Here is a 27036-nt window from a genome sequence, read left to right on the forward strand (position 1 = left end):
AGCAGGATGGGAGCATGCTGGTTGCAAGCTCACGATACCAAGCCTGACACAGTGAGAAGCAGGCTGGGGAGCAGGTGTAACTGAGGTGGAGTGACGAAAGTCCTTTAGCCTCTCACGGACGATGTTAAAGTGAGGTACAAAGTGGCTCACCCATGGCCGCTCCTGGAACCATTGCTGCTGGGTCGAAATCTTTCTTTCAAATTCAGCACACTGATCGGGAGCTGAGGTGATGAGGCACGTCACAACAGTGTCAAATTCATCCACCTTTTGCTGGAAAAGTCTCTGTTCTGCTGGGTCCATTTTATGGCTTGATTATACTGTCACGGCGCGACTAAAGATGTGGAACCCAAAAGTAGAACAGACAGGCAGGAGTAGAGCAGATCATATGCAAAGTATTTATTATACTGAAAACACTGGACAGAACACCATAACATAAACTATAATCAAGCAGGGAACACAAGGGACTGAGGGTTTAAGTAGACACAGGGATTACAATACACAGGTGAACAGAACAACAATCAACACTGGGATTGGCTGGGAGACTAACAGGACACAGGTGGAGAAAACTAGTAATCACAGGGAGGTGAGACAAGACAGACAAACACAACTAGGCAGAACAGGAAACACTAGGGCAACACTACATAATAAAGTGCGCAACAGACTGATATCGTGACAGTTTAAATATACTGTAGGATAGATTTACTGGGAGATCAGGCTCTGATAACAAACAGACAAATTACATTTGTCTTCCAACTAGACATTTGCAGACCTTCAGCCCGCTCACTTCTAGCGTCATGTGTCGCAAATAGGAAGAAGGAAATTGCGGTATTTCACAGCCTCCACTTCCCGTTTCAGCTGTGTTTATTTATTTTATTAATCCTTTATTCTGCCCTTCACATCTAGTAGCGGATGGCCGCACATCAGGCACACCCAGGGTAAATAGTATGTGTACTGTACTGTAACAAGATATCTGCATGTTTAGGCAAGTCAGATTTAACTTTTTAAATACCTTATATTTAATAGTGTGGTCATTATGAAGTGTTTGTATTGGAAGACTATATGTGGCAGTGAACACGGAAATATAAGAAGAACTCTCTTACCCTGCACGCTGTGCTCGTGACACGTGATCGGCCCGGAGCCAATTTAAAGACGCATATCAGTTCCCCGGGCCTTCCGCGGGACAACTCTTCCGCACACAACTGGCGTGTGGCCGTGGAAAAAAGCCAAATGTAATATAGGATGTATGTAAAAAAGCGAAGCACCTAAAACTATTATAACGTACCGGTATCTCTTGCACCTTGAAAAAGACTAATACTCACATTATGTGAAACATGATATGAATTAAAGGGTACCTTTTCTTCAAAACCCTATAGAGCGTCGCATTTATTTAAAGACGGTTACGCCGCGGACAAAGCCAACTCGGATCGTGACAAATCATGACAATGAACACAATATTTTGGGCCGATCAAATCATAGAAAGAAGAAAATAAAGGCAGGAGACAACACTATTTGTTTAGTTTTTCTTCTTATAAATTATTTGATCGGCCCAAAACATTGTGTTCATTGTCATGATTTGTCACAATCTGAGTTGGCTTTGTCCGCGGCGTAACCGTCTTTAAATAAATACTTAAAGAAAATCCTATGGGAGAAATGCATTGCATTTAATTTCCTGGGCCACTCGTCGTTCTGAAAGGGGGAGGGACTGCGACGCTCTATAGCCTACCAGCAATTCACTCAAAAGATCTTCACATAAACTTTATTTTTCCAAATACAAGGCATTCAAGGCAACCAAACAGTCGCCCGTTGTACAAGTTTTTACTCTTTCTAAGACCAAGCAACACCAAGCACACAAGTATTCCTCCCAAGCCACCCACTTCCCAACCCATGTTTACACAAAGTATAAAGAGTGGGTGAAAGGATTAGTACTAGCATAGTACTAACATAGTAGGTAGTGTAGTCAACTATAGAGAAATATCCAATGTCTATTGTATTTATTAAATTTACATAAAATGTACGAGTGTACAATAGATAGTCAGCATAAGGGCATACGGTGGAGGAACTAGAAATAATATGTGAAGAGTGCGCCCAGACAGTAGCGCCAAGAAGCGGCAAGATGCAGATCACAGCACGTGTCTCTTCCTGTTTGTTTTTTTTAATATGTTTTTTTGCGACTTACGCCTTTTATTGGTTTTTTTGAAGGGACAGACAGTAGGCTGACAGGAAACGGGAGAGAGATGGGGGAAGACATGCAGTAAAGGCCGTGTCGGGCTCGGGAGTCGAACCCGCGGCACACTGCGACTGGATTACCAGTCGGGTGCCCAGACAGTTACGCCACCGCCTGGGCCTCTTCCTGGTTTTTAAACAGCTGGTGGATGGAAATGACGTTTGCGCGCTGCTGCAACTTGACGTGTCGGCCAAAAAAACGGAAACGCTTTCCCGACACTGCAAGTGCAGACGCGCACAAGTGTAATTTCCATCCACCAGCTGTTTAAAATCGAGGAAGAGACACCTGGTCTAAGCTGCATCTTGCTGCTTCTTGGCGCTACTGTCAGTACACCCAGATATACGCGACAAGAAGCTATATAGAAGAATCAATCAAATCAAATCAATATTTGCTATACTTCCAAGTCAGTTTCTGTGGTGTTGAGTGTGTATGCCTAGTTCACACTAGAGCAAAACATGCTTTTGGTTGGCTGCCACTCTCACTGTCTCGCACACACAGTGGGGCAGTGTCAGTTGCTCCTGTCCACAGTGGGACAGTGTCAGTTGCTCCTGTCCACAGTGGGACAGTGTCAGTTGCTCCTGTCCATGGTCAATGTGGTCATTGAACCACACAGTGGGACAGTGTCAGTTGCTCCTGTCCACAGTGGGACAGTGTCAGTTGCTCCTGTCCATGGTCAATGTGGTCATTGAACCTCGCCTTCTTTCTCAGAACCAAATACTGCTGCTGGTGTTCGGCATTGGTCTGTTTGTGCCATATTGGACACAGTAAAACATGGAGTGTTTCCAGGGCTCTAATTTAACATTCACATGTTATTGTGAATGTGAATGGATAGGAAAGCAGGCTCATCAAGCAAGCAAATACATATTAGTCATCATCAGATTATAGCTGGCTGTTTGCTAGTGTTGCAACTGGCAATGATCACAGTTGATCAACAGCTTATGCTTTCAGTGATTGTCATTCTGGCAGCATACTAATGATCACTGTGTCCACTGCTGTGTTGATTTACTTTGAAGTTTGACCTCATTGCTTGCTCTGTTGTCATGGCAACTCTAGAATACCATTATCTACAGTACTGTTGTTAAATGGGTACATATAATATTTTTTACAGAGTACAGAGGACAGTGTATTTGTTGACTACGTACCTAATGACTGCATTAAGCTGTTGAGTATATCCATACACATCTGATGGCTGGCTTGTGCTCTGATGCTGCTAAAGGGCTGGTGGGATGAGAGGGTGGATGAATTGTCATCCTCACCTCTGTTGAGGCGAGAGGCGTCTCTGGGGGACAGCTTGCCATTTGTTTGCCCAGCAGTTCCTCCTACTGGATATTTTCCTTTGTGTCCGACTTCAAGCACAGGTCACTGTTGTTGCTTTAAATGCTAAATGCATGAACCAGCTATGCATAACATTCACCCATTCAGTGACGTAGACTCTGTGGGGGCGGCGGGGCTCCAACCCCCATGAGGAATTAAGGCCGATTCATACTCCTATTTTAGAGCCGAATAAAAGTTGGTTCGGCAACTGTAGAGCCTACAATATGACGTCATTTGAGGTTCGGGGGGGCAGGTACCGTCCTCTTCGGTGCTACTGAAAATTTCTGACACTAAACCCGTAAAACAGGAGTATGAATCGGCCCTTAGACTATATTTGCCTCGGTTCGTCCCGTTTGTACCGCACCAGGTCGTGCCGCGCCCGTTGGCGCAATTTAGCGGGCCCCCATGACGATTATAAATACATTTTCGTCTCTGCACCCATTCACAAACCAATGTCAGAGGCAACCATGCAAGGCACTGATCTGTTCATCGGGAGCGGTGAGGGGTTTGGTGTCTTGCACAAGGTCACTCTTTTTCATGAAGTCAGGATTGAAACAGGACCTTTCAGTTCCTAGACAGCTGCTCCCAACTTTTATGAAAGTGACAAGCGCACGGGTAGCACGCTGGTATAGCCAGTGCAATCAGATCGAGACGGTGCTTGAAGTGGAAAGTGTAACCTTATCTTTTATTTAATTTAACATTCATTTAGTATATTTTCTTCACTAGTGTAGTAGAGTTCAAATGGCTGCAAGTTGGAGAGGGGAGGTGAGAGGTTAGAGAGAGAGAGAGTTAATGTTGGAATCTGCCCCCCTGTCAGGTGTAAAGGAGCAACTTGGACACTCAGGCATGAAGGAAGCATGAGTTCAAGTCCGTTGCTCTCCCCTTGTCCCCCATATATGGGGACTAGGTTGGTGGAGGGTGTGTAGAGCCCAGGATCACATTAGATGATTGACACAGGGGTGAAAAATGGGTTACAAAATCGTGGGATAAAAATATATATATTAAAAAAAGGAATCTGCTGGTTAGGCCTCAAGTAATTTAGACTTAATTTGGAAATGGAATAGTCTTGTCAGCCCACAACAGCTAGTAGTATATTATTATTATATACCCAGTGAATGTCTGCTGGAGGGTAAAAAGCTGAACTCAATATGGAAGCAGCATGTAAAGCCAAACACATAATAGAGGTAAAATTCACAAAGGGAGGCTGCAAAAACAGAGTGAATGAGGACACAGTACATCAACCATGGAGAAATGTTTTACATAACACTGTAGGCTATTATATATACGGTTAGCCAAGCCTAATTTATACTCTATTTTCAATAATTTTTCCAGGAAGAAACAACATTGTACAATGGACTATAAATTAAACTTAACTTATTGTTCAAGTGTGACAATAGAATGGGTGTCAACTAGATAACGTGCCCCTCAGGGCACAGGTCTCCACCAGGGCAGGTCAGGTTGTGCCCTCCTGGTGGCGCTATAATAGGCCAATGTGAAAAGGGTGCAATTTCTTATTACGCCTTGGATGGCAATTGGATGATTTGAGGTATTTTGTTCCAAAAATGTGTTTTGCAAAAATCCACCTGTTGGTGGCGCTATAACAGGATGGGATATGAAATATCGGACAGTTCCGGCTTGAACACATGACTATAGAGATAGTGTGTAACGATTTGTGGGATTTTTGGACAGAATCTGGAGGAGTAATACCAAAGAAAAGTTTTTCAAAAGTCTGCCTCCTGGTGGCGCTATAACAGGCCGTTCAGGAAAACTTGGGGCAGAGGTTTATTGTTGGCATCCAGGGAGTGTGTGTGCAAAATTTGGCATCAACGGGGTTAACTGTGCCGGAGATTAGCTGGTAACAGACAGACGGACAGACGGACACACACAGATGTGTGTGCAAAACATGCAAGTGCAAAACATACTCTCTCCCCATGCCTTCGGCCTGGTGGAGACAATTAAAAAAAAGTTATTAGGAGTACAAGAGTCAGAGCCATATACTGTAGGACACAGACAAAAACCTCTTACTATACAAATATTAATAAATCATACTGTAAACTTTCAAGTTGAGTCTTTCTTTTTAAAGTATTAATTTATGTTGCACTGTATATTATTATCAGTGTTTCCCAAAGTTTTCCATTCCAAGGACCACAAAATAGCCATAGTGTGAAATGGCCGGGTAAAAAATATATAGTAACTAGATAAAGTGCCCATCGGCACAGGTCTCCACCAGGGCAGGTCAGGTTGTGGCCTCCTGGTGGCGCTATAATAGGCCAATGTGAAAAGGGTGCCATTTCTTCTTGCCTTGGATGGCAATTGGATGATTTGAGGCTTTTTGTTCAAAACGGGTCAATCCTGCAAGCGTTGAATGTTAGCCAATTAGGATGGAAAATTATATATCGGACAGATCCGTCTTGAACACATAGAGATCGATAGTGTGTAAGCCAATCAGTGTAGAATCTGAGAAATCCAACAGAGTCGTCTTGATCACATGACTACAGAGATCATGTGGACCGATTTGCGTGAGATTTGGATGAAATCTGTGCGACTAACATAAGCAATGTGTTTTACAGGAATCGGCCTCATGGTGGCGCTATAACCGGCAGATGTGGAGGGATGCAGGGACAATGTTTTTCCATGGCCTCTAGGGAGTGCGCATACATAAGTTGTATACAGATCGATGCAGTTAAAGCTAAAAACAGGAATTGGCATGTTATAGCGCCACCGTGAGGCTGATTTGGAGGAAACATTTGTGGCATGTCGTCCTCGGCCTAGTGTAAATGTGCGTGTATAATGTCACGGAAATTGCACAATGTGTTTGTGATTTGTGGCATTTTTTTTTAAACGGACCATTCGTGTGAGCTTTGGAAGCCAATCTTAGCCAATCAGGATGGAAGATGGGAAATGGTGCCGCTCCGTGTTGATCACATAACTATGTAGATAGTGTATACTGAATTGTGTGATGTATGGATAAAATGTGTACGAGCAATCTACAGAAATGTGTTTTGCCTAAATGGGACTCATGGTGGCACTATAACAGGCCGTTGAGGAATATTAGGGGCAGAGGTTCGTCGTTGGCATCCAGGGAGTGTGTGTGCAAAGTTTGGCATGGATCGGGCCAACGGTGCCGGAGATTAGCTGGTAACGGACGTAAGGACGGACGGACGGACAGAAAGACGGAAGGACGGACGGACGGGCAGAAGGACGGAAGGACACACGGACGGAGTGCAAAACATACTCTCCCCCCATGCCTTCGGCCTGGTGGAGACAATAATAATACAAATAGCCAAATAGTGTTTGTGAATATATTATAGTGTGCAGAAAATAATAGATAAAAAATACTTGTCTACAACTGCCCCCCAGTGGCAACCAGTGTCTTACTTTTTTATTTATTTTTACCCACAATTTTGCAACCCATTTTTCCACCTAGTGTCAATAATGTAATCCTGGGCGCTACACTTCCTCTGCCAACCTGGGGAGGGCAGCGGACTGACCTCATGCTTCTATCTATGCATGAGCTGCTTCTTTTCACCTGACAGGGGAGAGTTTCCTGTGGGGCCGGACGTAGCGAGTGGAAGGAACACATTATTCCGACCAGTTCCTTTCCCCTCCATCAGGTGCCAGGGGGGTAAACCTGTGTCTTACTGACACTTCTTCTCTTCTCTATGTGTTCCATCTCTCACTACCCAGGTAATCCACACCATCAGCGTGGTGGACAGAGATGAACCCCAGTCTGGACATCGCTTCTATTTCACCCTGGCCCCCGAAGCCTCCAGCAATCGACACTTCACTCTCTGGGATGTCAAAGGTGAGAGGGCAAATGTCACTGGCAGAGACGTGGAATGAGGTTGGGCATGGTGAGTGATTCGCCACTGGCATGAAACCACGCTGTTGTGTTACAGCAACAGACCTATGCAGCTGTAAGAGCAGGCAGCAGTAAAAGTATAAAATAAGAGCAACTAAACAGTACACAGTAGCCGACTACACTACATAATGGTAAGCACTGTTTTATTTCACTGACATTTCACCATAAGGTCATACTGACTGTAGAGGAATGGGTTAACATGGAGTTGCACTAACTTACCACCATTTAGCTCCCAGGGAACTACTGTATACAAGACGAGAGTTAAAGTCAAAGGTCAAGTGAATACCTAAAGGGGAAACTATAGAGCCAAATAGCGTTTGTGAATATTTTTTTCTTGGCAAGTAGTAGCCTAACATATATATAGATATGGTTGCTGTGCAGAATTTTGGTGTTTCAGAAAGTTTACATAATCACAGGGAAGTATTGAAAGACCACTAAAATTCTTAGTAACCATTTTCCCGGCCCTGTTGCAGTAAATTCCCAATCGTTGCATACTCGGTACTCCACATTAGAGCCCTGCGCGGGAGTGATTCATTGAATCCGTTCCCGCCCGCTCTCATTGAATTTCAGACCAATCCCGCCCGCGCCCGCAATGATTTTATTTTTGACCGCCCAAGGTGACCTCCTGTCCGCCGCTCCCGCCCACAACAAAAAAGTAAGTCCCATTTAGTCCCGCACCATCCCGCATCGGTACGTCCTGCTAAGCAATATTTCCATTGGGATCGGGGAAAAGAAAATACATTTACCCAAACAGTTGCTGAGATTGAGCAGGCGTGCATGCACGAGAGAGGAGTTATGTGTGTGTGAGGAGCTGATCACAGTCACAGATAGAGGAAAAGTGTTATATTAGGCCTACTATGCTATATATATTATTATTGTGTCACAGTCTCACGGTCACAGACATTGCGCAGCAGCGCGCACATGCATGCTGGAGAGAGAGAGAGAGAGAGAGAGAGAGACTGCGTGTTAAAAGCCAAATCATCGTGAGTGACACACAGGGAAAAGCAACAAGGGGTTCAGAAGCGAAAATGCCCGTTCTGGAGACTCCACACATTTCACTTCTCACAGAGTGAGTTGCCTAATCAAACGCAGCTCGCGGAGTCAGTTCAGTCAGTCAACCTCAAGGGAGGTTCTTGCCATGCTCAAGGCCCTTAGGCCGCAGTCACACCTTTGAGACAGCCGTCTTATCAATGTTTTATGGTTTCAGCTGTCTTGTCGTTTGCCGCATCAATGTACCACAATGCTTTGCGTAATCTGGGCGGTGCGTGCCTGCGTGGGCGGTGCGAGGACATGCGGAACCAGATCCACGTGTTGCTTGTTGTTGCTGCTGTTAGCTGCCGGAGACAGTAGCTTGTTGGTTGTGTGTGGTGAAAAAATGGTTTTTTGGAGAAGAAAGAGGGCTCTTGTCCTGGCGATGTTGGTGGCGAGGAGAAAGAGGGAAAGGGAGACGCGCCAGAGAGAGCTTAGCAACGACTCCATTATTTTTAATAAAGCGCATCCATTTTACCACAACACACGACTTTATTGCTACATTTCAGGCTGTTAGCCATGGGGCGCCTGGGCGCACGGCTCTCTCCTATCTGCAGTCAGACCGTTCAGCGTTACTTCAGGAGTGCTTTGGCATTGCCAGTGCCCAGTGGACACCTCGATGTTAATGTTATTAAAAAAAATGAGAGAAAAAAAAGGGGGGGAATCATAACATTTCATGCCCAAAATGATTGTTTGCGAGCAGTAGCATTTTCAGAAATATAAGTCATGGCTACGACTCTTTCATAATCTCCAGTCCAATGCGCACTGCCCATGCGAACTGAAAACATGTTCATTCATATTAACAGTTTTATTTTATTTTAACAACCAAATCATATGATTTTGAATCATATGAATCATATGAATCAAAATTTCTGCTGAGACAGTATTTGAACTTTTAATATAGTCGCGTAGTTTCAACGATGCACACCGAACGTTAAGCAGCTCAACCCTGAAACACAGCAGCAGCTCAATGACGAAGCTCCGTCTTTTTAAGCTCTTTTTAAGCCCTGTTTTTTAACCACTGCAGACAGCATATGGATTTTAAGGTTCGGATACACAGTTTTACTGATGTGCTTTTTAACTGGATTGCCGACATTCGGACTGTCAGCCCTGGCCTGTTGCTAGTTTGACAGCTGCAGCTGCTAGCTGTCACAGCCGTGGCACGTTAAACAAGCGACTTTTTCAGTTTATAAGTAGCTCCGGTCCATTCTGTCAATGCAGGGTGTGCGTGTGCGTAGTGCGTGTGTACACGATAAATATCTAGTACATTTGTATATTCACGTACAGTCGTACAAGTAAGTAGGCTACACAGCATAGGCACTCAGATCATAACACAGGGCAGAATCATATACCGGTAAGCATTAGGAGTGAAAATGCATGCACCTTGAATTATAACGTTTGTTTTAATTTTCTGTTCGGCCACGACGGGCAGGGATTATATTTTCCTGTTGAATTGCTTACTGGAACAGACCAAACTACTTTACTTAAATTAATACGAAAGTGCATAGGCTTTCCTCTTCCGTGTCTGCTATGCAGAAAAAAAACAACAGACTCAGAGTGTGAAAAGACCGCCCAGTGCAGCGTAACAAACGGACCTTCTCTCCTATTGGTTGGCGGGTAAACCCAACCCTTTTTGTCTTGTGTCTGGTGCCGCCTTGTTCTTCAGCATGTCGCCTACAAACTGTTTTATGCCTCGTGTCTTGCCCCCCCCCCCCATGAAACACGTTTGTCTGATGAAACCACGTGACTCCCATTAGAAATGCATTGGGAGCTGTCTTGTCTGATGCTTTTCATCAGACAACCATAAGACGGCTGTCTCAAAGGTGTGACTGCGGCCTTACTATGCTCAAGGGGTTAACATGCTGCTTTACTATGTGGGAGTATACGTGTGTACAAGTCTCACACGTCATTTTGCTAAATTGTAGGCTATATATAAGCTTTAATTGCAGGAGGATTTGGGATTCGCGGGGGCTCGCTGGTTTTATCTTGACCGCCCGTGCCCGCCCGCAGGCATTTTAATGCCGGCTCCCGGTCTCGTTGCAGCCCTCTACTCCACATAGTTAAAGACAAACATTTTAAATAACATTCAACTGTTACTCTTCAGCTCTAGACTATAACACTCTTGGGGGGGGGGGGGGGGGAATTTACATATTCAAGCGACGTGATTATCTGTAAATGTATTCCCTGAGAATTGTATACACTGACACGAAAATGCGTATTCAGGGCGGAGTCACCACCCCCAGGGTAAGTTGTGATTTGCTCTCGTTCACTGCAATGCAATTTGCGGCATTTCCAAAACAATATTGCGCAGAGTATCGATTATCAAACGTATTTGCAATGCCATACGTTGAAAGATCTGTTGCCCACGTTACCTCCGCAAGTTAGATATTATCGGCATAGTTGTTTGTCCGTATGTGATTAAGGATTGGAAAAAGTTCCATTGGCAGCCATAGAAAATTCTGCCCAGGGTAAAAAAAACGGATGTGACGTTTTTGGGCGTTCCTGTCTTGTTTCGTGTCAGTGTATATGAATCGTACTATACAATAATTAATGATTAAAGATATGTATAGGGCAAATATTTAGTTTTCTACAAATTCAATACACTATTATAGCCTACTCCCTACTTTAATAATACTTTCATAATTGCCTCAAATGTAATAAGGAATTAAACATGTTTTTTTTGTTTTGTTTTCTGTAACCCTAACCCGGGCTGTTTTTGATGCAACTGCATAATGCAAGGCTTCAAAAGGTTCCTCATACTGCTGCAACTTTATTTGGACATAAACTTTGCCTGCCTGGCCGCCTCTGTGTACTGTTTAAAAAAAACATTGTGCCTTTAGAGCCAAGTTGGATTGGATGTTTGCGGACACCTGCTTGGAGATGTGTACCTAAGTGAATGTGACGCACGGCTAAATCAAGATTGATGTGACAGCGGGAGAATGTCAGGGGAGTGGACCTGCATGGCGAAGGAAATGTCACCATGCGGAGGCTGCTTTGGCTCCTCGCTCTCATGCATGCACGTGTATCTGCACAATTGTGCTGAAAGCCCAAGAGTGCATGGACAAAATGCTCACTCGCAAAGCAAACGCCATACAGACACAAAGACACTCGGACAGGCACATGTGTACGCATGCACACATGTACACACGCACGCACATAGGCAGGCAGGCACACACACACACACACACACACACACACACACACAAAGTCTCCATCTCTCTCTCACTCTCTCTCTGTATCTCTTTGTCTGTGTCCCTGTCTCTCTCTCTCTCTCTCTCTCTCTCTCTCTCTCTCTCTCTCACTGTCTCTTTCTCTCTCTCTCTCTCTCTCTCTCTCTCTCTCTCTCACTGTCTCTCTATCTCTCTCTCTCTCTCTCTCTCTCTCTCTCTCTGTCTCTGTCTCTCTCTTGGAATGACACATCGCTGGAAGTGAATGTGTGTGTTGTGTGTGACTGTGTGTCATTATGAAAGACATGTGTAGAAAAAAAAGATATATATTTGAGCCATCCACACCAATGCAACTCATTGAGTTGCAATGAGTTGCATTAATGTGGTTGACCTTTAAAACTGTTTAGTCCCAAACAGTCCAGGCTACTAGTGTGGTTTGGGCTTTTTTTTAAGACCCAGCGTGCACGTTCAGAGCTGCGCTGTGCTCTCGATGTTGTCGTGTAACTTTTCACCATCTGTTATTGGATGTACTGTAATAAAATCAGATTAAGGTAAGAAAACCCTTAATCCAGAATTCACCTTTAATTTGAGTTAGGGTTAACTCTCTCCCTCCCTCTCTCTCCCTACAACATACGGCATACTGCATGTACTGTATACTGTATGTACAGTATATCTTCACAAAGACAGGCAGAGCGCAGCACAGACCTTTATCCTCCCACCTCCCTATTTTCCACTCAAGTGTCTTCTCTACATTTGTCAACCTGTCACACTCAATCTGTCACTGTCGTGTTCTCCCTATCACGGCCTCACATCACATCCATGTCTCCGTGCCTTGACATACGGGGACAAAAAAGTTAAAGACCTCCCCATGTTGGCAATTGTTTGGATTGTGTTTGTTGTGTCTCCCGGCAACAGCAATGTTTCTCACCTTTTACAGAGAAACCTGTGACAAACATAATGTCAATTCAATTATCTTGACAATGTGACGTTTCACCCTTGAAATGGAAGTGATTTTCTTTGATTAACATAAGCGTTGAAAAGCTCTATGTTGTCATAGTACTCATTGCTGTATAGAGTGTAACAGGAGTCTCCATGTCTCTCCAGCTTTTTATTGAACAGAAAATCAATTTTCAGAAACCGAAACTGAAACCGGGATACCGATTTTATCTAATCAGGGCAGAGTACGCAGTCAGGATACAGATTAAACAAGTGGAATTGTAAGTGCTGACACAGAGAAATGAGCAGACAAATTTGGAACTGGACCATTATAAAAAATGACGCTCATGAATAGCTGCTCTCTCCTGATTGGCTGAAATTCTGATAGTAATGATTACTATCAGAATATAGTGATTTAACCTTTTAACCAAAAACTTGTTTTAACCAACAAAAAAAAACATATCACTAGAGGTGGTTGCACACTGGACGCGTTTTTCGGAAAACCGATGGAGAAACGCCGCTAAAAATCCGAAAAACGCGCTCTGTGTGTGGGGATCTTTACTCTTCCTTTAAAAGGATGCTTTAAATGCATGATTTAAAGGAGATATTTTCTTTTCCTTTTACATTATTGATCATTTTAGTCCAAAACTGTTTAAATCAAACTTGTTTGTGTGTTAAGGCTAAGTTTAGTGGAGTCGCTGGAAATAGTCAAGCCAAAATGCCTGAATCTGCCCTATAGTCAGTCTAAAGCCTAATTTATGCTTTGTCAAATGACAGTGTTGCGACGCGCTGTGAGCTTGCAGATCAGCTATTTTCAGCGAGCGACATCCTCGGAACATGTAGTGTCAATGAAGTGTAAGACAAGAGGGAGTCTCGTCTGAGACAGATAGCTGAGACTGATGGACCAGACCACTGTGTAAAAGTCAAAAGGACAATGTCATGGGAGTTGCACTCAGCACAAGTTCCCCTGCATAAACAGTAACACCACACGTGCCAGAGAAGTGCTTGTGGATGGCAAGAATGACAGTGATATATGTTCCGGGAGATGGATTGCTTTGTATCCCTTTTCCGAGTATATCCACAGAAGCTGCTCTGACTATTATCCTCTAAATCCTCCTCCCGTATATGCTGAATTACATTTGTCTATGGGGAGGGTGCGTATGCACACACACACTGCTGAAGTTTAATTTCAAACAGTGACGCTTCCTCTTGTATTTTTGATTACCCGGTGGATGTTAACACCACGCAGCCAATTCACTTTGCTGTTGGAATGATTCAACATGACAACTAGACAATGCCTAGGCTGTGCCAGGCAGCTCCCCCCAGATGGAGTGGTCCTCGAACTGCTTATATTGTTGGATTATCTCTGGGGTTCGTCATCCCCCGTTTTTGTCCTGTTCATGTTTGTTTATTCGAGTTGCCGTGCAGTGAACAAAACAAAAACTATTCCGCTCCAGCGATGACAAGGACTACAAAAATATATCTATTTATTATCACACAGCAAACACAACATCCTCTCGTCCAATCAGGGACCCAATTATACAATACCTTGAACTGATTTACTGTTAGAATTGATTCAGTCTGTAGTCCCTTACCTGCCGCAGCCATGCAGCCAGATGTTTTTCTCTGAAGACCCCAAAATTCACCCCAAAATGAAACACAAGCTAAATCGGCTAAAGCTAATTTGGCTGCCGTATTTTTACAAGTCACCCGAAGCGGAAATGCTTTGGCCATGTCTCGCACCCCCCGCCCCCCTTCCCACCCCCACTACAAAAATGAGAGAAACATTAGAGAAAATATATCATAAATGAATACTGAAACCAGATATATTCATTAAGGAAAGTTTATGCATGTACTATGTACTATGTAAACTCTTCATTTCCATTTCCCAGCTATTCAGTTGCAAAAATAATAATAATAATAATACTACAGTACTACTATATAGAGCGCTGCAGTCCCGCCCCCTACCATGACGACGCCAGGCCCATTTTTTTCCGAGTTGGCTATTTTTCCCATAGACATTTCAAAAAGGTTACACCGCAGACAAAGCCAACTCGAGTTGTGACAAATCATGACAACAAACACAATATTTTGGACGACACAAATAATTACAAAGAAGAAAAACAACAAAAAAAGTGTTGTAACCTGCCGCTTTTTTTTTCTTTATAATTCTTTGTTCGGCCCAAAAAAAATTGTTTGTTGTCATGATTTGTCACAACTCGAGTTGGCTTAAAAGCTCTTTAAATAAATACTTTTTGAAAAGTCTATGAGAAAAACGGGGAATCGTTAACAGGGCCCAGGAAATGCTATTCTAGTACCGTCTACATAAAATGCTATAAGTCTGTATGAAATGCAATCTAAGTTACATAAATCGAGCTTTTGCATATGCCTGTAAGGTCGTCGGGGCTAGGGCAAGTGCTACGGGCCATGATGGAGTATGAAGAGGTGGGTTTTCAGACTACGGCGGAAGATTGGGCGTGAGGCTGCAGTTCTGATCTCTCTCTCTCTCTCTCCTCATCTATTTGTCACCTTTCCTCCGCCCCCACCATGCCAGACAACACGGCTGGTATCCGCACCAAGCGTTCAGGTTTCAACCGCCATGAGCAGAACGTCTACTTCCTGCCCATACTGGTGGTGGACAGTGGGCCTCCCTCCCTCAGCTCCACAGGCACGCTGACCATTCGCATATGTGGCTGCGACCGCGGTGAGTTAACCGCCATTTTTTAACCGCCATTATTATACTTAAGTTACGTTCTTCTGCTGAGTGTCATGCACCAGAAATAGCTTATCTAAAAGTTCACAACACGTCGCGACGGATTATGCATCGTGAGTTTATGGGCCGGCTATTTTTTGGCCAACCCTTACGGCATCGAGTTGGCTCTCATCTCGAGTGACGTGGAGATCCATGGTGGATGCCCTATGCTCCCAAGGGGGCAAAGAGGACTAAGTCAAGTCAGTTAAGTCTTAACTGCATCTCTTACATGTGAACACAATAACACTCAAATGACAGTAAATCATTGGTTTACACTACACCAATAAGTAATTTAAAGTGCTTACCTGTGGTGTGTAATTGCAACTAACTACTAATATTATATTCCTGAATGCTTAAGTTTACAGCATAATCCATTGGTGATCGAGATTCTACTATACGTGTACAGTGGCTTTTTTATGTATATTCTTTCCTGAATATGATGCTGTTCTCGTTCTGTGTCCAGTGATGTTTTAAATACAACAAACAAACAAACAAACAAAAAATCGGACAAAATCTGATTATGGAGTTTACATGCTGAAACTAAAGCCATTGCACTTGCAGTCTTGCAGTCGAGTGCATACATCCTCTAACTAATCCTATACAATTGTGAGATCTCCGCATCTGTCCTCAATGTTTACCTTTACGTTCAATGTGACCTTTGCGTTTGACCTTTTCAATCCAAAAGTTAATTATTTTCCTGGATCACTATAAGTTTCATGACAGTTCCATTGCCAATTGGCATAATGGTGTGAGTAATGCACTGTACAACTGTGTCTGTGCTGTTTACTTTTCTAGGTAGTTCACCTTTCACCTAGTAGGCCCTATGTGTAATGGAGACCAATGTTCTTTTGCTTAATTAGTAATTATCCTCACCTGGTAGCTTCACAAGGGTAGTTATGAGGTGATTAGTTTGGTCAGAGTCAGTTCAGTTCAAGCCAGCACACTGTCAAGAGCTCACTCACTACATGTTGAGTTAACCCTTTCTTTCAGGCCTTGGACAGGATAAGTCTGCAAGTTTGTGTTTTTTTTGTTAAACTTCTTGGCTCTTAAAGCAATTTACATGTTCTTTTTGTAATCTTGTACATACAATAACTATGTTTGGTTTATTATTTTACAGTATATGACACCAATGTTGTGTTTCTATTTTTTCTGTATTGCAGTTTTACAATGTATTCTTCACTAAAGAACCCAAACTAAGTCACTGCCTTTGGAGCTTTATTGGGAACCTTGTTAGCTGTCTGCCAAGCCATACACAATGTACACCAACGTATAGTAAGGGCAGAACAGTGTCTCTAGCTTGCTTACTGTGATTAAGATCTGACCTTGATTGGGATTATCAGTCATGTTTATATGGGTATTATACGACCTACATTGGGGTATGATTGAGTTTACACTGGCAATGTAAAAACAAAAAACGTGGTAAAACACAGCGGTAGATGGTGGTGCATTAGTGAGATTCAAGGGCCGCTTTTTGAATACAAATGGAGTGCTTCTTTTTCTCTCTCTCTCTCTTTGCACTACAGATGGAGCCATCCAATCCTGCAACGCTACAGCCTACGTGATGAGTGCTGCTCTCAGCCCCGGAGCTCTCATAGCGCTGCTGGTCTGCATGCTCATCCTTATCGGTAAGTGTTCATCATAAGTATGATGAAGGGGCACGGGGGGTTCCTCTTCATCACGGACCACACCTTCAACAACAGCACGTCCATCACATTTCCCGTCAGAAAGGTGCTCTAAAGTGGAAATAAACGGTTTCTAGGGGCGACCGTAGCTTAGTGGTAATCATAAAGTCATCGGTTTGCCTCCCGGCGAGCCCGTGTCTACGTGTCAACGTGTCCCTGAGCAAGGCAATTAACCCCTAACAGCTACCCCTGAGCGCTCATTGTGAAGAACCACAGCCATCGGTGAAGCTCCATGGGATCAACAAACACAATTCTGTAAATATGACAGTAAACAGTGAAATCCTGAGTGCTAATGTGCTGTAACTCAGTGTATACATTTAACCAAATGGACTTGCTGTGTATGAAGAAAGTACTGTAAAAAAGGTTCACTCCACTCAGAAATTCATGCAACCAAGCATACTTTAACAGCCACTTTTTTGAAGTTATCTATATTTCAGCATTGAAATCACACACACGCACAGCAGCAGAAAAACAAGGGACAAAAATACATGAAAGGGGATACATCTTTCAACATTCCTTCACGGGTGACTCGCATCGGACATTTTGTCTGTGCTATTTTTTACGAAGGGACAGCTTCTTCTGCATGTACGACGTACAGCCGATGCCGCCTGGCTTTATCCGTGATGTCAAGTCACTTTGTTCTGTGCCATGCACACTGGAGATGGGATGGAAGAGGGGGGAGAGGGGGCTGCAAACAGGCAAAAAGAGCTGCCTCAGCACTGTATTCCTCCTTTTCTCACTTTCTCTGTTACAAAGTTGTACGTGCTTGTTGCCACATACGCATGCTGCACACACGCGTCAAACACACACCCCAATGTGCACACAGATACACAAACACAAACTAACACATTATGCTATATATTACACTCAAACACAACACACACACACACACACACACACACACACACACACACACACACACACACACACACACACACACACACACCGCACATACTCATACATTCTCTCTCTCTCAGAGGAAGAGGAGGGCCTGAGAGGGTTAGTATTGTCATCACTAAAAGTTTGATGAGCCGGCTCTCTCACTCTCCTTATCCTGCTCTTCTGAGCCACAGATCAAGATGTTTTGTCTCCCTGGCGCGCAACACTTTACATAATGTTTTACATTATGTGGGCTGTGAATGATGGATGGCGTGACACAGGGTTCGCTTCAACTTTGAATAACGGGTTGCTTGTTTTGCTTTGCTTTCTTGCTTTGAAACAGCCTCTGTAATGAGGCGCGTTAAAGCCGTGTTTCCCATTAGCCAAGACATATTCCGGTGTGGCGACGTTGAAAGAAGGAGCATGATTTATTCATCAAGTTTCTAAAAGCCTAGAAATGCTGCATATACTGTATGGTGCATACTGTATATATAACCTCTGGCCTCCAGAGGTTATATATATTTGTTGTTGGTAAAGCGCCAAGGTTTGTTGCTCTGGAACTTATACAAACAAACTTAATGTAAGCGTCTAAACTTGCCAAGAAGCTCAAGTTCATCCCCCCAAAATCTATTATCTTGGATTCACCATCTGAACTGCCCACAGCCTTCCTATGAGACACAGACTGCATGAGTAGGAAGAAATTGTGGTATTTTATGATGAACATTAGTTAGGACCAATTATAGGAAGAAGTTGAAAGTTGAAAAGTGGTGAAGTGGTCCTTTAACTGTAGCACTTGCACCACAGATTCAACTGAGTGCTGTTGAGTGGTATAGAAATTACTCCCTCACGAGTCACGACTGGAGGCACAGATTGAGTGGAAGCACCTAGATGCTGCCTGACTGTCCACTGTGTGGACAGTAAATTGTAGGAGCTGCAATTAAGTGCTGGGCTCAGGGGGATGAAAATGGACAGCATGTGTTCCAACAGTTGTTCGCTTGTATTGTATAGAGTAGCTAGCTGGACTGGAGTGAGCCGGCATGTGAAAGCTAGAGCAATCATCACATTAGCCAATACTTTGCTGCTCCCTCTAAAAGCATGACAACATACTAGTAATGTACACACAGATGATAAGCTTTGTCCTGTTCTTTCACAATACACACACTTCCAATGAACACATATACAGACACAAAAGCATCTTTCCGCCCTTAACACATTTATCCCTGGAGTCCAAAATTCGGGGCGAAACAATTTTAAATATATATATCGAAATTGTATGTAAAATATGCATAGTAGTGAAGGACTAAGGGAGCAGCCCCACCCACAGAAGCACACAGCCATTAACCACCTAGCGGCTAGGTCCTAGCCCAAGCAGAGAGCGGGCTCCTTCTCCCGAGGCCGGACCACCCCTATTACATCAATTGTTGGATGATGAGAACAATGAAAACACATTTCTGCCTAATTACCCTACAAGCAAACAGTCCCTCTATCAGTTAATTTAAGGGGGCCCGATGTGATGAATCCATTCCACTGCGCTGCGGCATCTGCACGCATCCGTTCCAATTACCAGCCATCTGCCGTGATGAACTCCTGGGCTCGCTCAGCCAGCGTGGCCCAAGGGGAAATGAGCCGTCTTGTCAGGAACGCTTATCGAAACACCTGTACACAAGGGGGGCCGGGGCCATTGTATGTGGAGGTAATGGATGTATACAGTGTACATTATGGTTCCTACAGAGGTCGAGCATGTAGCTATGCACTTGTACATTGCCTCTGACATGCTAACCTGTAGCTAGATACTGTACGCAAACCCGTGGCAGCAGTAGCGTTTTTGGTGATACAGATACAGTGATGTATGAGTCTGACTCACGCACACTGGCAAGATTTAAGTCAAAAGTGAATGTCAGACTGTAAGTTATTGATGCCGTTGTTTTACACAAGCCACTTTGATTAATGGCGTAAGCTACAGCCTGACCTTAAAATATCTTGCCTTTACCAATCCTGCCAATAGCATGCAGTATAGTAAAATAAACAATTATAAGTATCCCCAAACAAAAGCACATTACCGCCACCCGCAGTGCGATGGATGATGGAAATTACATGTCCTGCATTTACAGGAAGCAGCTGATCTGTATGTACGAAACAGTTTGCAGTGTCAAGGTCCCCACCTCCCATTACTCTCCTCATCAGTGAGAATTGAGAGTAATTGTCTGAGCGAATGCTTGGCACACATGGCGGCACGCTCCAGAGCCTATCACGTAGCTGTGACGGCTTCCTGGACCCCGTGGCAATTAACTCCCATTTATAGAGGAGAATAAACACAATGAGCTGAGATGCTGGCATCCCGACAGACCGCACCAAACAATGCAAGTGGAGTGTGATTGTACATTATCAGTCAGAGATATTGCATAAAAAGCCCCCAGACGCTTTTCAGTGAGTTTTTCCTCTTCGCCCGGGCGCCGCTCTTCCGAACAGGCCGTTTTCCCCTCAGTAAGTTATTGTTCAGGTCATTTACACCAAATAAAGACAATTCCTGGGACCTGCAACAAGTCATTTGTATAGATTAATATGCTTGTCACAGACTCTCTCAGTGCTTAGTGAGTGGAACGGAAGGACCCAGAATTGGAGGGGGAAAAAAAGGGTAAAACAAAAAAAGAGCCACCTACCAACTTCCAAGGTAACTGAACAATTGAAAAGATTTGATGCCAAGCCGGGAGACACCCGTAAAATATCTTATAGTTGTTAGATTAGATTAAGTACATATTTGTAAAACTGTCTGTAGATGGGGATTGGGGAAAGATCTGAATTACTGTACGTAATATTACACTCAAGGGTGTGCTTTACCGTGATTATTGGCACGGCAGTGATGTGGCATCACTCAAGAACCAATAATCACACCCTCGAGTGTAATATTGTGATTATGCAGTTACCAACAAAGCAAAACACATCAGTGTATTCATATTGTGGGGCAATTAACTATCAAAATAAAAAAAATATGTTTCGCTATTCCCTATCTCTGTTTCCCTGATCTGACTGAGACATCCCTGTTGATTCAAAGTAGCAGCTCTCTATCACAGAGGCTCTGTCTCGATCACCAGTCAACAGTCAACACAGCTGAGCTGTCAAAGCCGGCCCGGTGCAATGGGATGAATTCCAATATCCTCTGAGGTATACTGTAGGTCGCGTGGCCAAAATATCTGATCTACAGTGTTACAACACACTGTGGTGGTGACGCGTTCGTCGTACGACAAAGTAGGCTATAAAAGGCTGTAAATGTTTTACGAAAGTCTCGGAATTAACAACGTAATCCATTTGGAACGGGTTTGTTTGTTCTACGGTGGGTCTTGCTTGTAGGTGTGTGTGTGTGTGTGTGTGTGTGTGTGTGTGTGTGTGTATCCTGAACCAACACCAACTCAGGTGGCTGGGTCATGTCATCCGTATGCCCAGCCATAGACTCCCACGCAAAGTCCTCTACGGCCAATTACATCTTGGTCAACGCAGTGCCGGTGGGCAGAAGAAGCGGTTCAAAGACCAAATTAAGACCACACTGAAGAGAGGCCAGATCAACCCCTCTTCACTAGAGGAACTCGCATCCTGTCGTGACCTCTGGCGCTCTCGCTCCGCACAGGGAGTGCAGCATATAGAGAGCCAGCGCACACAACACCGTGCAGCAAAGCGTGCAAAGAGGCATGCCCGCAAAGCCACCCCTGTTCCCCCCAGTACCGCTTCCAGTACCGCTTTCATATGCCTGGTCTGCAACCGTGACTGCGGATCCAGGATCGGACTATACAGCCACCAGAGGACTCACAGATAGGAGAAGATGGTCATCATCGGACACGATGGACAACCACAAGCAAGCAAGTGTGTGTGTGTGTGTGTGTGTGTGTGTGTGTGTGTGTGTGCGAGCGCGCACGCGCGTGCATGTCTGTCTCTCTGTTTGGGGTGGTTAGTGACTCGAGTGTCTGAGTGAATTGAAATCTGCTTAATCACATGTGTGCTGTTTACTTTTCTAGGTAGTTCACCTTTCACCTAGTAGGCCCTATGTGTAATGGAGACCAATGTTCTTTTGCTTAATTAGTAATTCTCCTCACCTGGTAGCTTCACTAGGGTAGTTATGAGGTGATTAGTTTGGTCAGAGTCAGTTCAGTTCAAGCCAGCACACTGTCAAGAGCTCTCTCACTACATGTTGAGTTAACCCTTTCTATCAGGCCTTGGACAGGATAAGTCTGTAAGTTTGTGTGTTTTTTGTTAAACTTCTTGGCTCTTAAAGCAATTTACATGTTATTTTTGTAATCTTGTATGATGCATACAATAACTATGTTTGGTTTATTATTTTACAGTATATGACACCAATGTTGTATTTTTTTCTGTATTGCAGTTTTACAATGTATTCTTCACTAAAGAACCCAAACCAAGTCACTGCCTTTGGAGCTTTATTGGGAACCTTGTTAGCTGTCTGCCAAGCCATACACAATGTACACCAACGTATAGTAAGGGCAGAACAGTAAAAAGACTTTAAGCACAGCGGACTTCACAGAAAGACATGGCTCAACACTGCAGTTTATTCTCTTCATCATGTCACATTCAAAGGGTGGTGAAGAGCTCAAAACCAATCAGTACTGCTGCAGTAAAAGCACGTGCTAAAGCACAAGCTGCACTTGTCAAACTAGCCTATGCACACAAGGAAGCAGCAATATTAAAACAACAAGCTGATCTACAAGCTAATCTGCTGTTGCTAAAATCAGAGGAAGCTGCAGAAATTGCATCAGCTGAAGCAGACGCACTGCAATCATGTGTTCTAGAAGATGAAGTGCTTCAGCGTCGCCAGGACGAAGTGCTTCAGCGTCGCCAGGACGAAGTGCTTCAGCAGCAGCAGGACGAAGTGCTTCAGCGTCGCCAGGACGAAGTGCTTCAGCGTCGCCAGGACGAAGTGCTTCAGCGTCGCCAGGACGAAGTGCTTCAGCGTCGCCAGGACGAAGTGCTTCAGCAGCAGCGTCGCCAGGACGAAGTGCTTCAGCGTCGCCAGGACGAAGTGCTTCAGCGTCGCCAGGACGAAGTGCTTCAGCGTCGCCAGGACGAAGTGCTTCAGCAGCAGCAGGACGAAGTGCTTCAGCAGCAGCAGGACGAAGTGCTTCAGCGTCGCCAGGACGAAGTGCTTCAGCGTCGCCAGGACGAAGTGCTTCAGCGTCGCCAGGACGAAGTGCTTCAGCGTCGCCAGGACGAAGCGCTTCAGCGTCGCCAGGACGAAGTGCTTCAGCAGCGCCAGGACGAAGTGCTTCAGCAGCAGCAGGACGAAGTGCTTCAGCGTCGCCAGGACGAAGTGCTTCAGCGTCGCCAGGACGAAGTGCTTCAGCAGCAGCAGGACGAAGTGCTTCAGCAGCAGCAGGACGAAGTGCTTCAGCGTCGCCAGGACGAAGTGCTTCAGCGTCGCCAGGACGAAGTGCTTCAGCAGCAGCAGGACGAAGTGCTTCAGCGTCGCCAGGACGAAGTGCTTCAGCGTCGCCAGGACGAAGTGCTTCAGCGTCGCCAGGACGAAGTGCTTCAGCAGCAGCGTCGCCAGGACGAAGTGCTTCAGCGTCGCCAGGACGAAGTGCTTCAGCAGCAGCAGGACGAAGTGCTTCAGCAGCAGCAGGACGAAGTGCTTCAGCGTCGCCAGGACGAAGTGCTTCAGCGTCGCCAGGACGAAGTGCTTCAGCGTCGCCAGGACGAAGCGCTTCAGCGTCGCCAGGACGAAGTGCTTCAGCGTCGCCAGGACGAAGTGCTTCAGCGTCGCCAGGACGAAGTGCTTCAGCAGCAGCGTCGCCAGGACGAAGTGCTTCAGCAGCAGCAGGACGAAGTGCTTCAGCAGCGACAGGATGAAGAGCAGCAGCAGCAGGATGAAGCAGAGCAACAAGGGTCTGAAGCAGGCTATTTTAAATATTCACACCATGTTGCAAAACAAACCATACTTACCTCTTCATCAGTGCACCAGTTAACAATGGACAACGATGGAGAAGCTACGGTCAAACAAGAAGCTAGGGAAGAAAGATTCTTAACGGAGCGCTTATCAACTGAGGAAGATCATGGCGGGGAGAATGAGGAAGTCTTCAACCCACCACTGAGTAATTGCCCTACCACCATTCATGTTAATAAGAAGTTCAACTGCTTTAGTCCTAGTAGAGTCAAGGTCCTCTCCGATAGCTTCTGGAAGCAGGAATACCTGGATACTCTACAGCCTAGGAGGAAATGGCAGGCCGAAAAGCCCAATCTGCAAGTTGGAGATGTCATGCTGTTGGGGGACTCTCGGGTGACGGGGGGTGGGTGGCCTACAGGACTCTTCGTCAAGGCTGATCCCGGTCACGAAAAGAATGTGAGGAAAGTCGACGTGAAGGTCATCCGACAAGGTACTCCCAAGGTGTACTCTAGACCTGTGTCAGAAGTTGTTCTTCTTCTTCAAAAAGAGACTGTATAGTGGTATAACCAATTATACCATGCGGGGAGTGTGCCGTTTACTTTTCTAGGTAGTTCACCTTTCACCTAGTAGGCCCTATGTGTAATGGAGACCAATGTTCTTTTGCTTAATTAGTAATTCTCCTCACCTGGTAGCTTCACTAGGGTAGTTATGAGGTGATTAGTTTGGTCAGAGTCAGTTCAGTTCAAGCCAGCACACTGTCAAGAGCTCTCTCACTACATGTTGAGTTAACCCTTTCTATCAGGCCTTGGACAGGATAAGTCTGTAAGTTTGTGTGTTTTTTGTTAAACTTCTTGGCTCTTAAAGCAATTTACATGTTATTTTTGTAATCTTGTATGATGCATACAATAACTATGTTTGGTTTATTATTTTACAGTATATGACACCAATGTTGTGTTTCTATTTTTTCTGTATTGCAGTTTTACAATGTATTCTTCACTAAAGAACCCAAACCAAGTCACTGCCTTTGGAGCTTTATTGGGAACCTTGTTAGCTGTCTGCCAAGCCATACACAATGTACACCAACGTATAGTAAGGGCAGAACAACATGTATACAGTATGTAGGCAGTAATTAAAATGAGATTAAATCTTCATTGATTTATCCAGATGCATACAGCCTTTGTTTTCCTCATCTCATTAGTCTAATAAGGGATCCATCTATATATATTTTTTTATACAGACTTTATTGACCTCGCCATTGTTCTATCCATATGTAGGCCTACAGTAGTTGGTGTCCTCTGTTTCTCGGGAGTGATGTACAGTAAACTTTAACTCTGTGGTGCTTTGGACTCACTTACAGTAATTATTGACGGAAAGATTGACATCCCTTAAGATTCTGGGCAAAGCAATTAGGATTGTGGAAAATCAATTCTCATGCAAATTAAATATTATTTGAGAAAGCTAATTGTCTTCATAGGGGGTCAAAGTAAAAGTTACACAAATTAGAACGTGTGTGATTTTGGCCTCCATGAATTTAAAACATTAAACAAATTTGCACATTCCAGTAAAACCAGTGAGAAACCTTATTGAAGGACCTGACTGCATTTTGATCCCAGGGGTTCAGTTGGTTATGTCTTTATATTTACTTTGATGAAGTGCACTTTCACTTTTACCATCGACCTTTTGCCTGACAGCTCATATTCCAAATATATGTATTATGCAGTCCCTGAACCTCATTCAAGTCACATGATTTCACTTAATGACAGTTTTCAACATCCTATGATTTGTGGCATTTACCGCAACCCATATCGGGCGCCTCATTTAACAACGTGTGTAATGCTGAACAAAACCCCATTACAGTAAACATCGACTCTCCATATGATTTAATATCACAATACCCACCAGATGATAATCTTTAGTTTTATGTCTCTCTCAGTCTCACGGCCACTTCTCTCTACCTCTCTCTACCCTTTCCCTCTTTCTATCAAAGTCCTGGTCTTGCTGATCGTGAGCCTCAAGCGGCACAGGAAGGGCCATCGGATGTCCGAGGACGAGGAGGACATGCGCGACAACGTCATCAAGTACAACGACGAGGGTGGAGGCGAGCAGGACACGCAGGCGTACGACATGAGCGCCCTGAGGAACCTCTACGACTTCCCCGAGGCCAAGAGCTGCTCCTCCGACTCTGGGCCGGCGGACCTACGCTCGCTGCCCCAGTGGGTCCAGACGGCCAGCCGGACGGGGGCGGGAGGGGGCGGCGCAAAAAGAGGCGGGGCAGCGGCGGCGGCGGACTTCACCGTCTTCAAAGGCTACATCCGCAAGAAGGTGGAGCAGGCGGACGCAGACCTGTCGGTCCCGCCGTACGACTCTTTCCAGACGTACGCCTTCGAGGGCAACAGCTCGCCGGCGCTCTCGCTCAGCTCCATCCACACGCTGTCCACCACCTCGGAGCAGGATTTCTCCTACCTCGGCGACTGGGGGCCGCGCTTCAAGCAGCTGGCGGGCTACTACGCTCCCCCAGGGAACACAGAGGAGGAGGAGGGGTCCTAGCACTGAGCTAGGTTTGCACCCGAGACCTGAAAACTCTCCGCTGTGCTCTTCTGCCTGTACTTCTTATATCCGCCTCCTCCTCTGACCCTAGAGCGTTCCACTGAATTACCTATTCATACTCCAGTTTTATGTGATGAGGTGACCACAGTTTCGGTGGTCACCTCATATCGAATAGTAGATCAAAATAAAAATGTACACAATCACAGAGAGCCAAGTCAATATGCCGAATATAAGACGGCCCCCGTTTTCCATGACTCATGTGGAAAAAGAACATTAATGTCAAATTGTCTGGTCCCCGATATGACTCTAGAAATATGAAAAGACAATAGATAAATAGAAAGATATTAAATATTAATGAATTATAACTGTGATATGCTTACACGTTCGTCACATTTCTTTTTGGAATTGCTTAGGGCTGCGACTATTGATTATAATAGAAATATTTCGTTTTGATTGATAAAGAAATTAGTGGCCGAACGGTTTGCGGAGCGGTCTTGATATCGGAAGGTCGCTAGTTCGTATCCCCGGACCGGCACGTTAAAATTACCACCGCTGAAGTGCCCTTGAGCAAGGCATTGAACCCCTACCATGAAATGTTCTATGAGCAGGGCCTGGCTGTAAACAAGTTCTTGAGCTTAGTCCAGTTACCCTGGGTAAATATAGTAACTTTGCTTTGCTTTGCTTACTCAGTGCAAAACTATGCTGATTTATTTATTCATAATAATTAACTAGTCTGATTAACCACTTAAGCCGTATT

At 44.7% G+C, this 27036-nt stretch overlaps 1 protein-coding gene across 1 annotated transcript in view; it reads left to right on the forward strand.

The window, feature by feature from the left end:
* The window catches only part of LOC308324287 (cadherin-22-like), a gene marked incomplete at both ends in the record, with an annotated part of 120102 nt that extends 93823 nt beyond the window's left edge, over positions 1-26279 (forward strand). Inside the window, 4 exons of the mRNA XM_080776295.1 lie at positions 7226-7343; positions 15087-15236; positions 16808-16909; positions 25720-26279. Coding sequence (XP_080632421.1) covers positions 7226-7343; positions 15087-15236; positions 16808-16909; positions 25720-26279 — 930 coding nt within the window. The remainder of the gene's footprint in view (positions 1-7225; positions 7344-15086; positions 15237-16807; positions 16910-25719) is intronic.
* Positions 26280-27036: the final 757 nt, after the last annotated feature.

The sequence above is a fragment of the Protomyctophum bolini genome (assembly GCF_963924005.1).
Source record: "Protomyctophum bolini genome assembly, chromosome: 2".
In the NCBI taxonomy this organism is placed as follows: Eukaryota; Metazoa; Chordata; class Actinopteri; order Myctophiformes; family Myctophidae; genus Protomyctophum; species Protomyctophum bolini.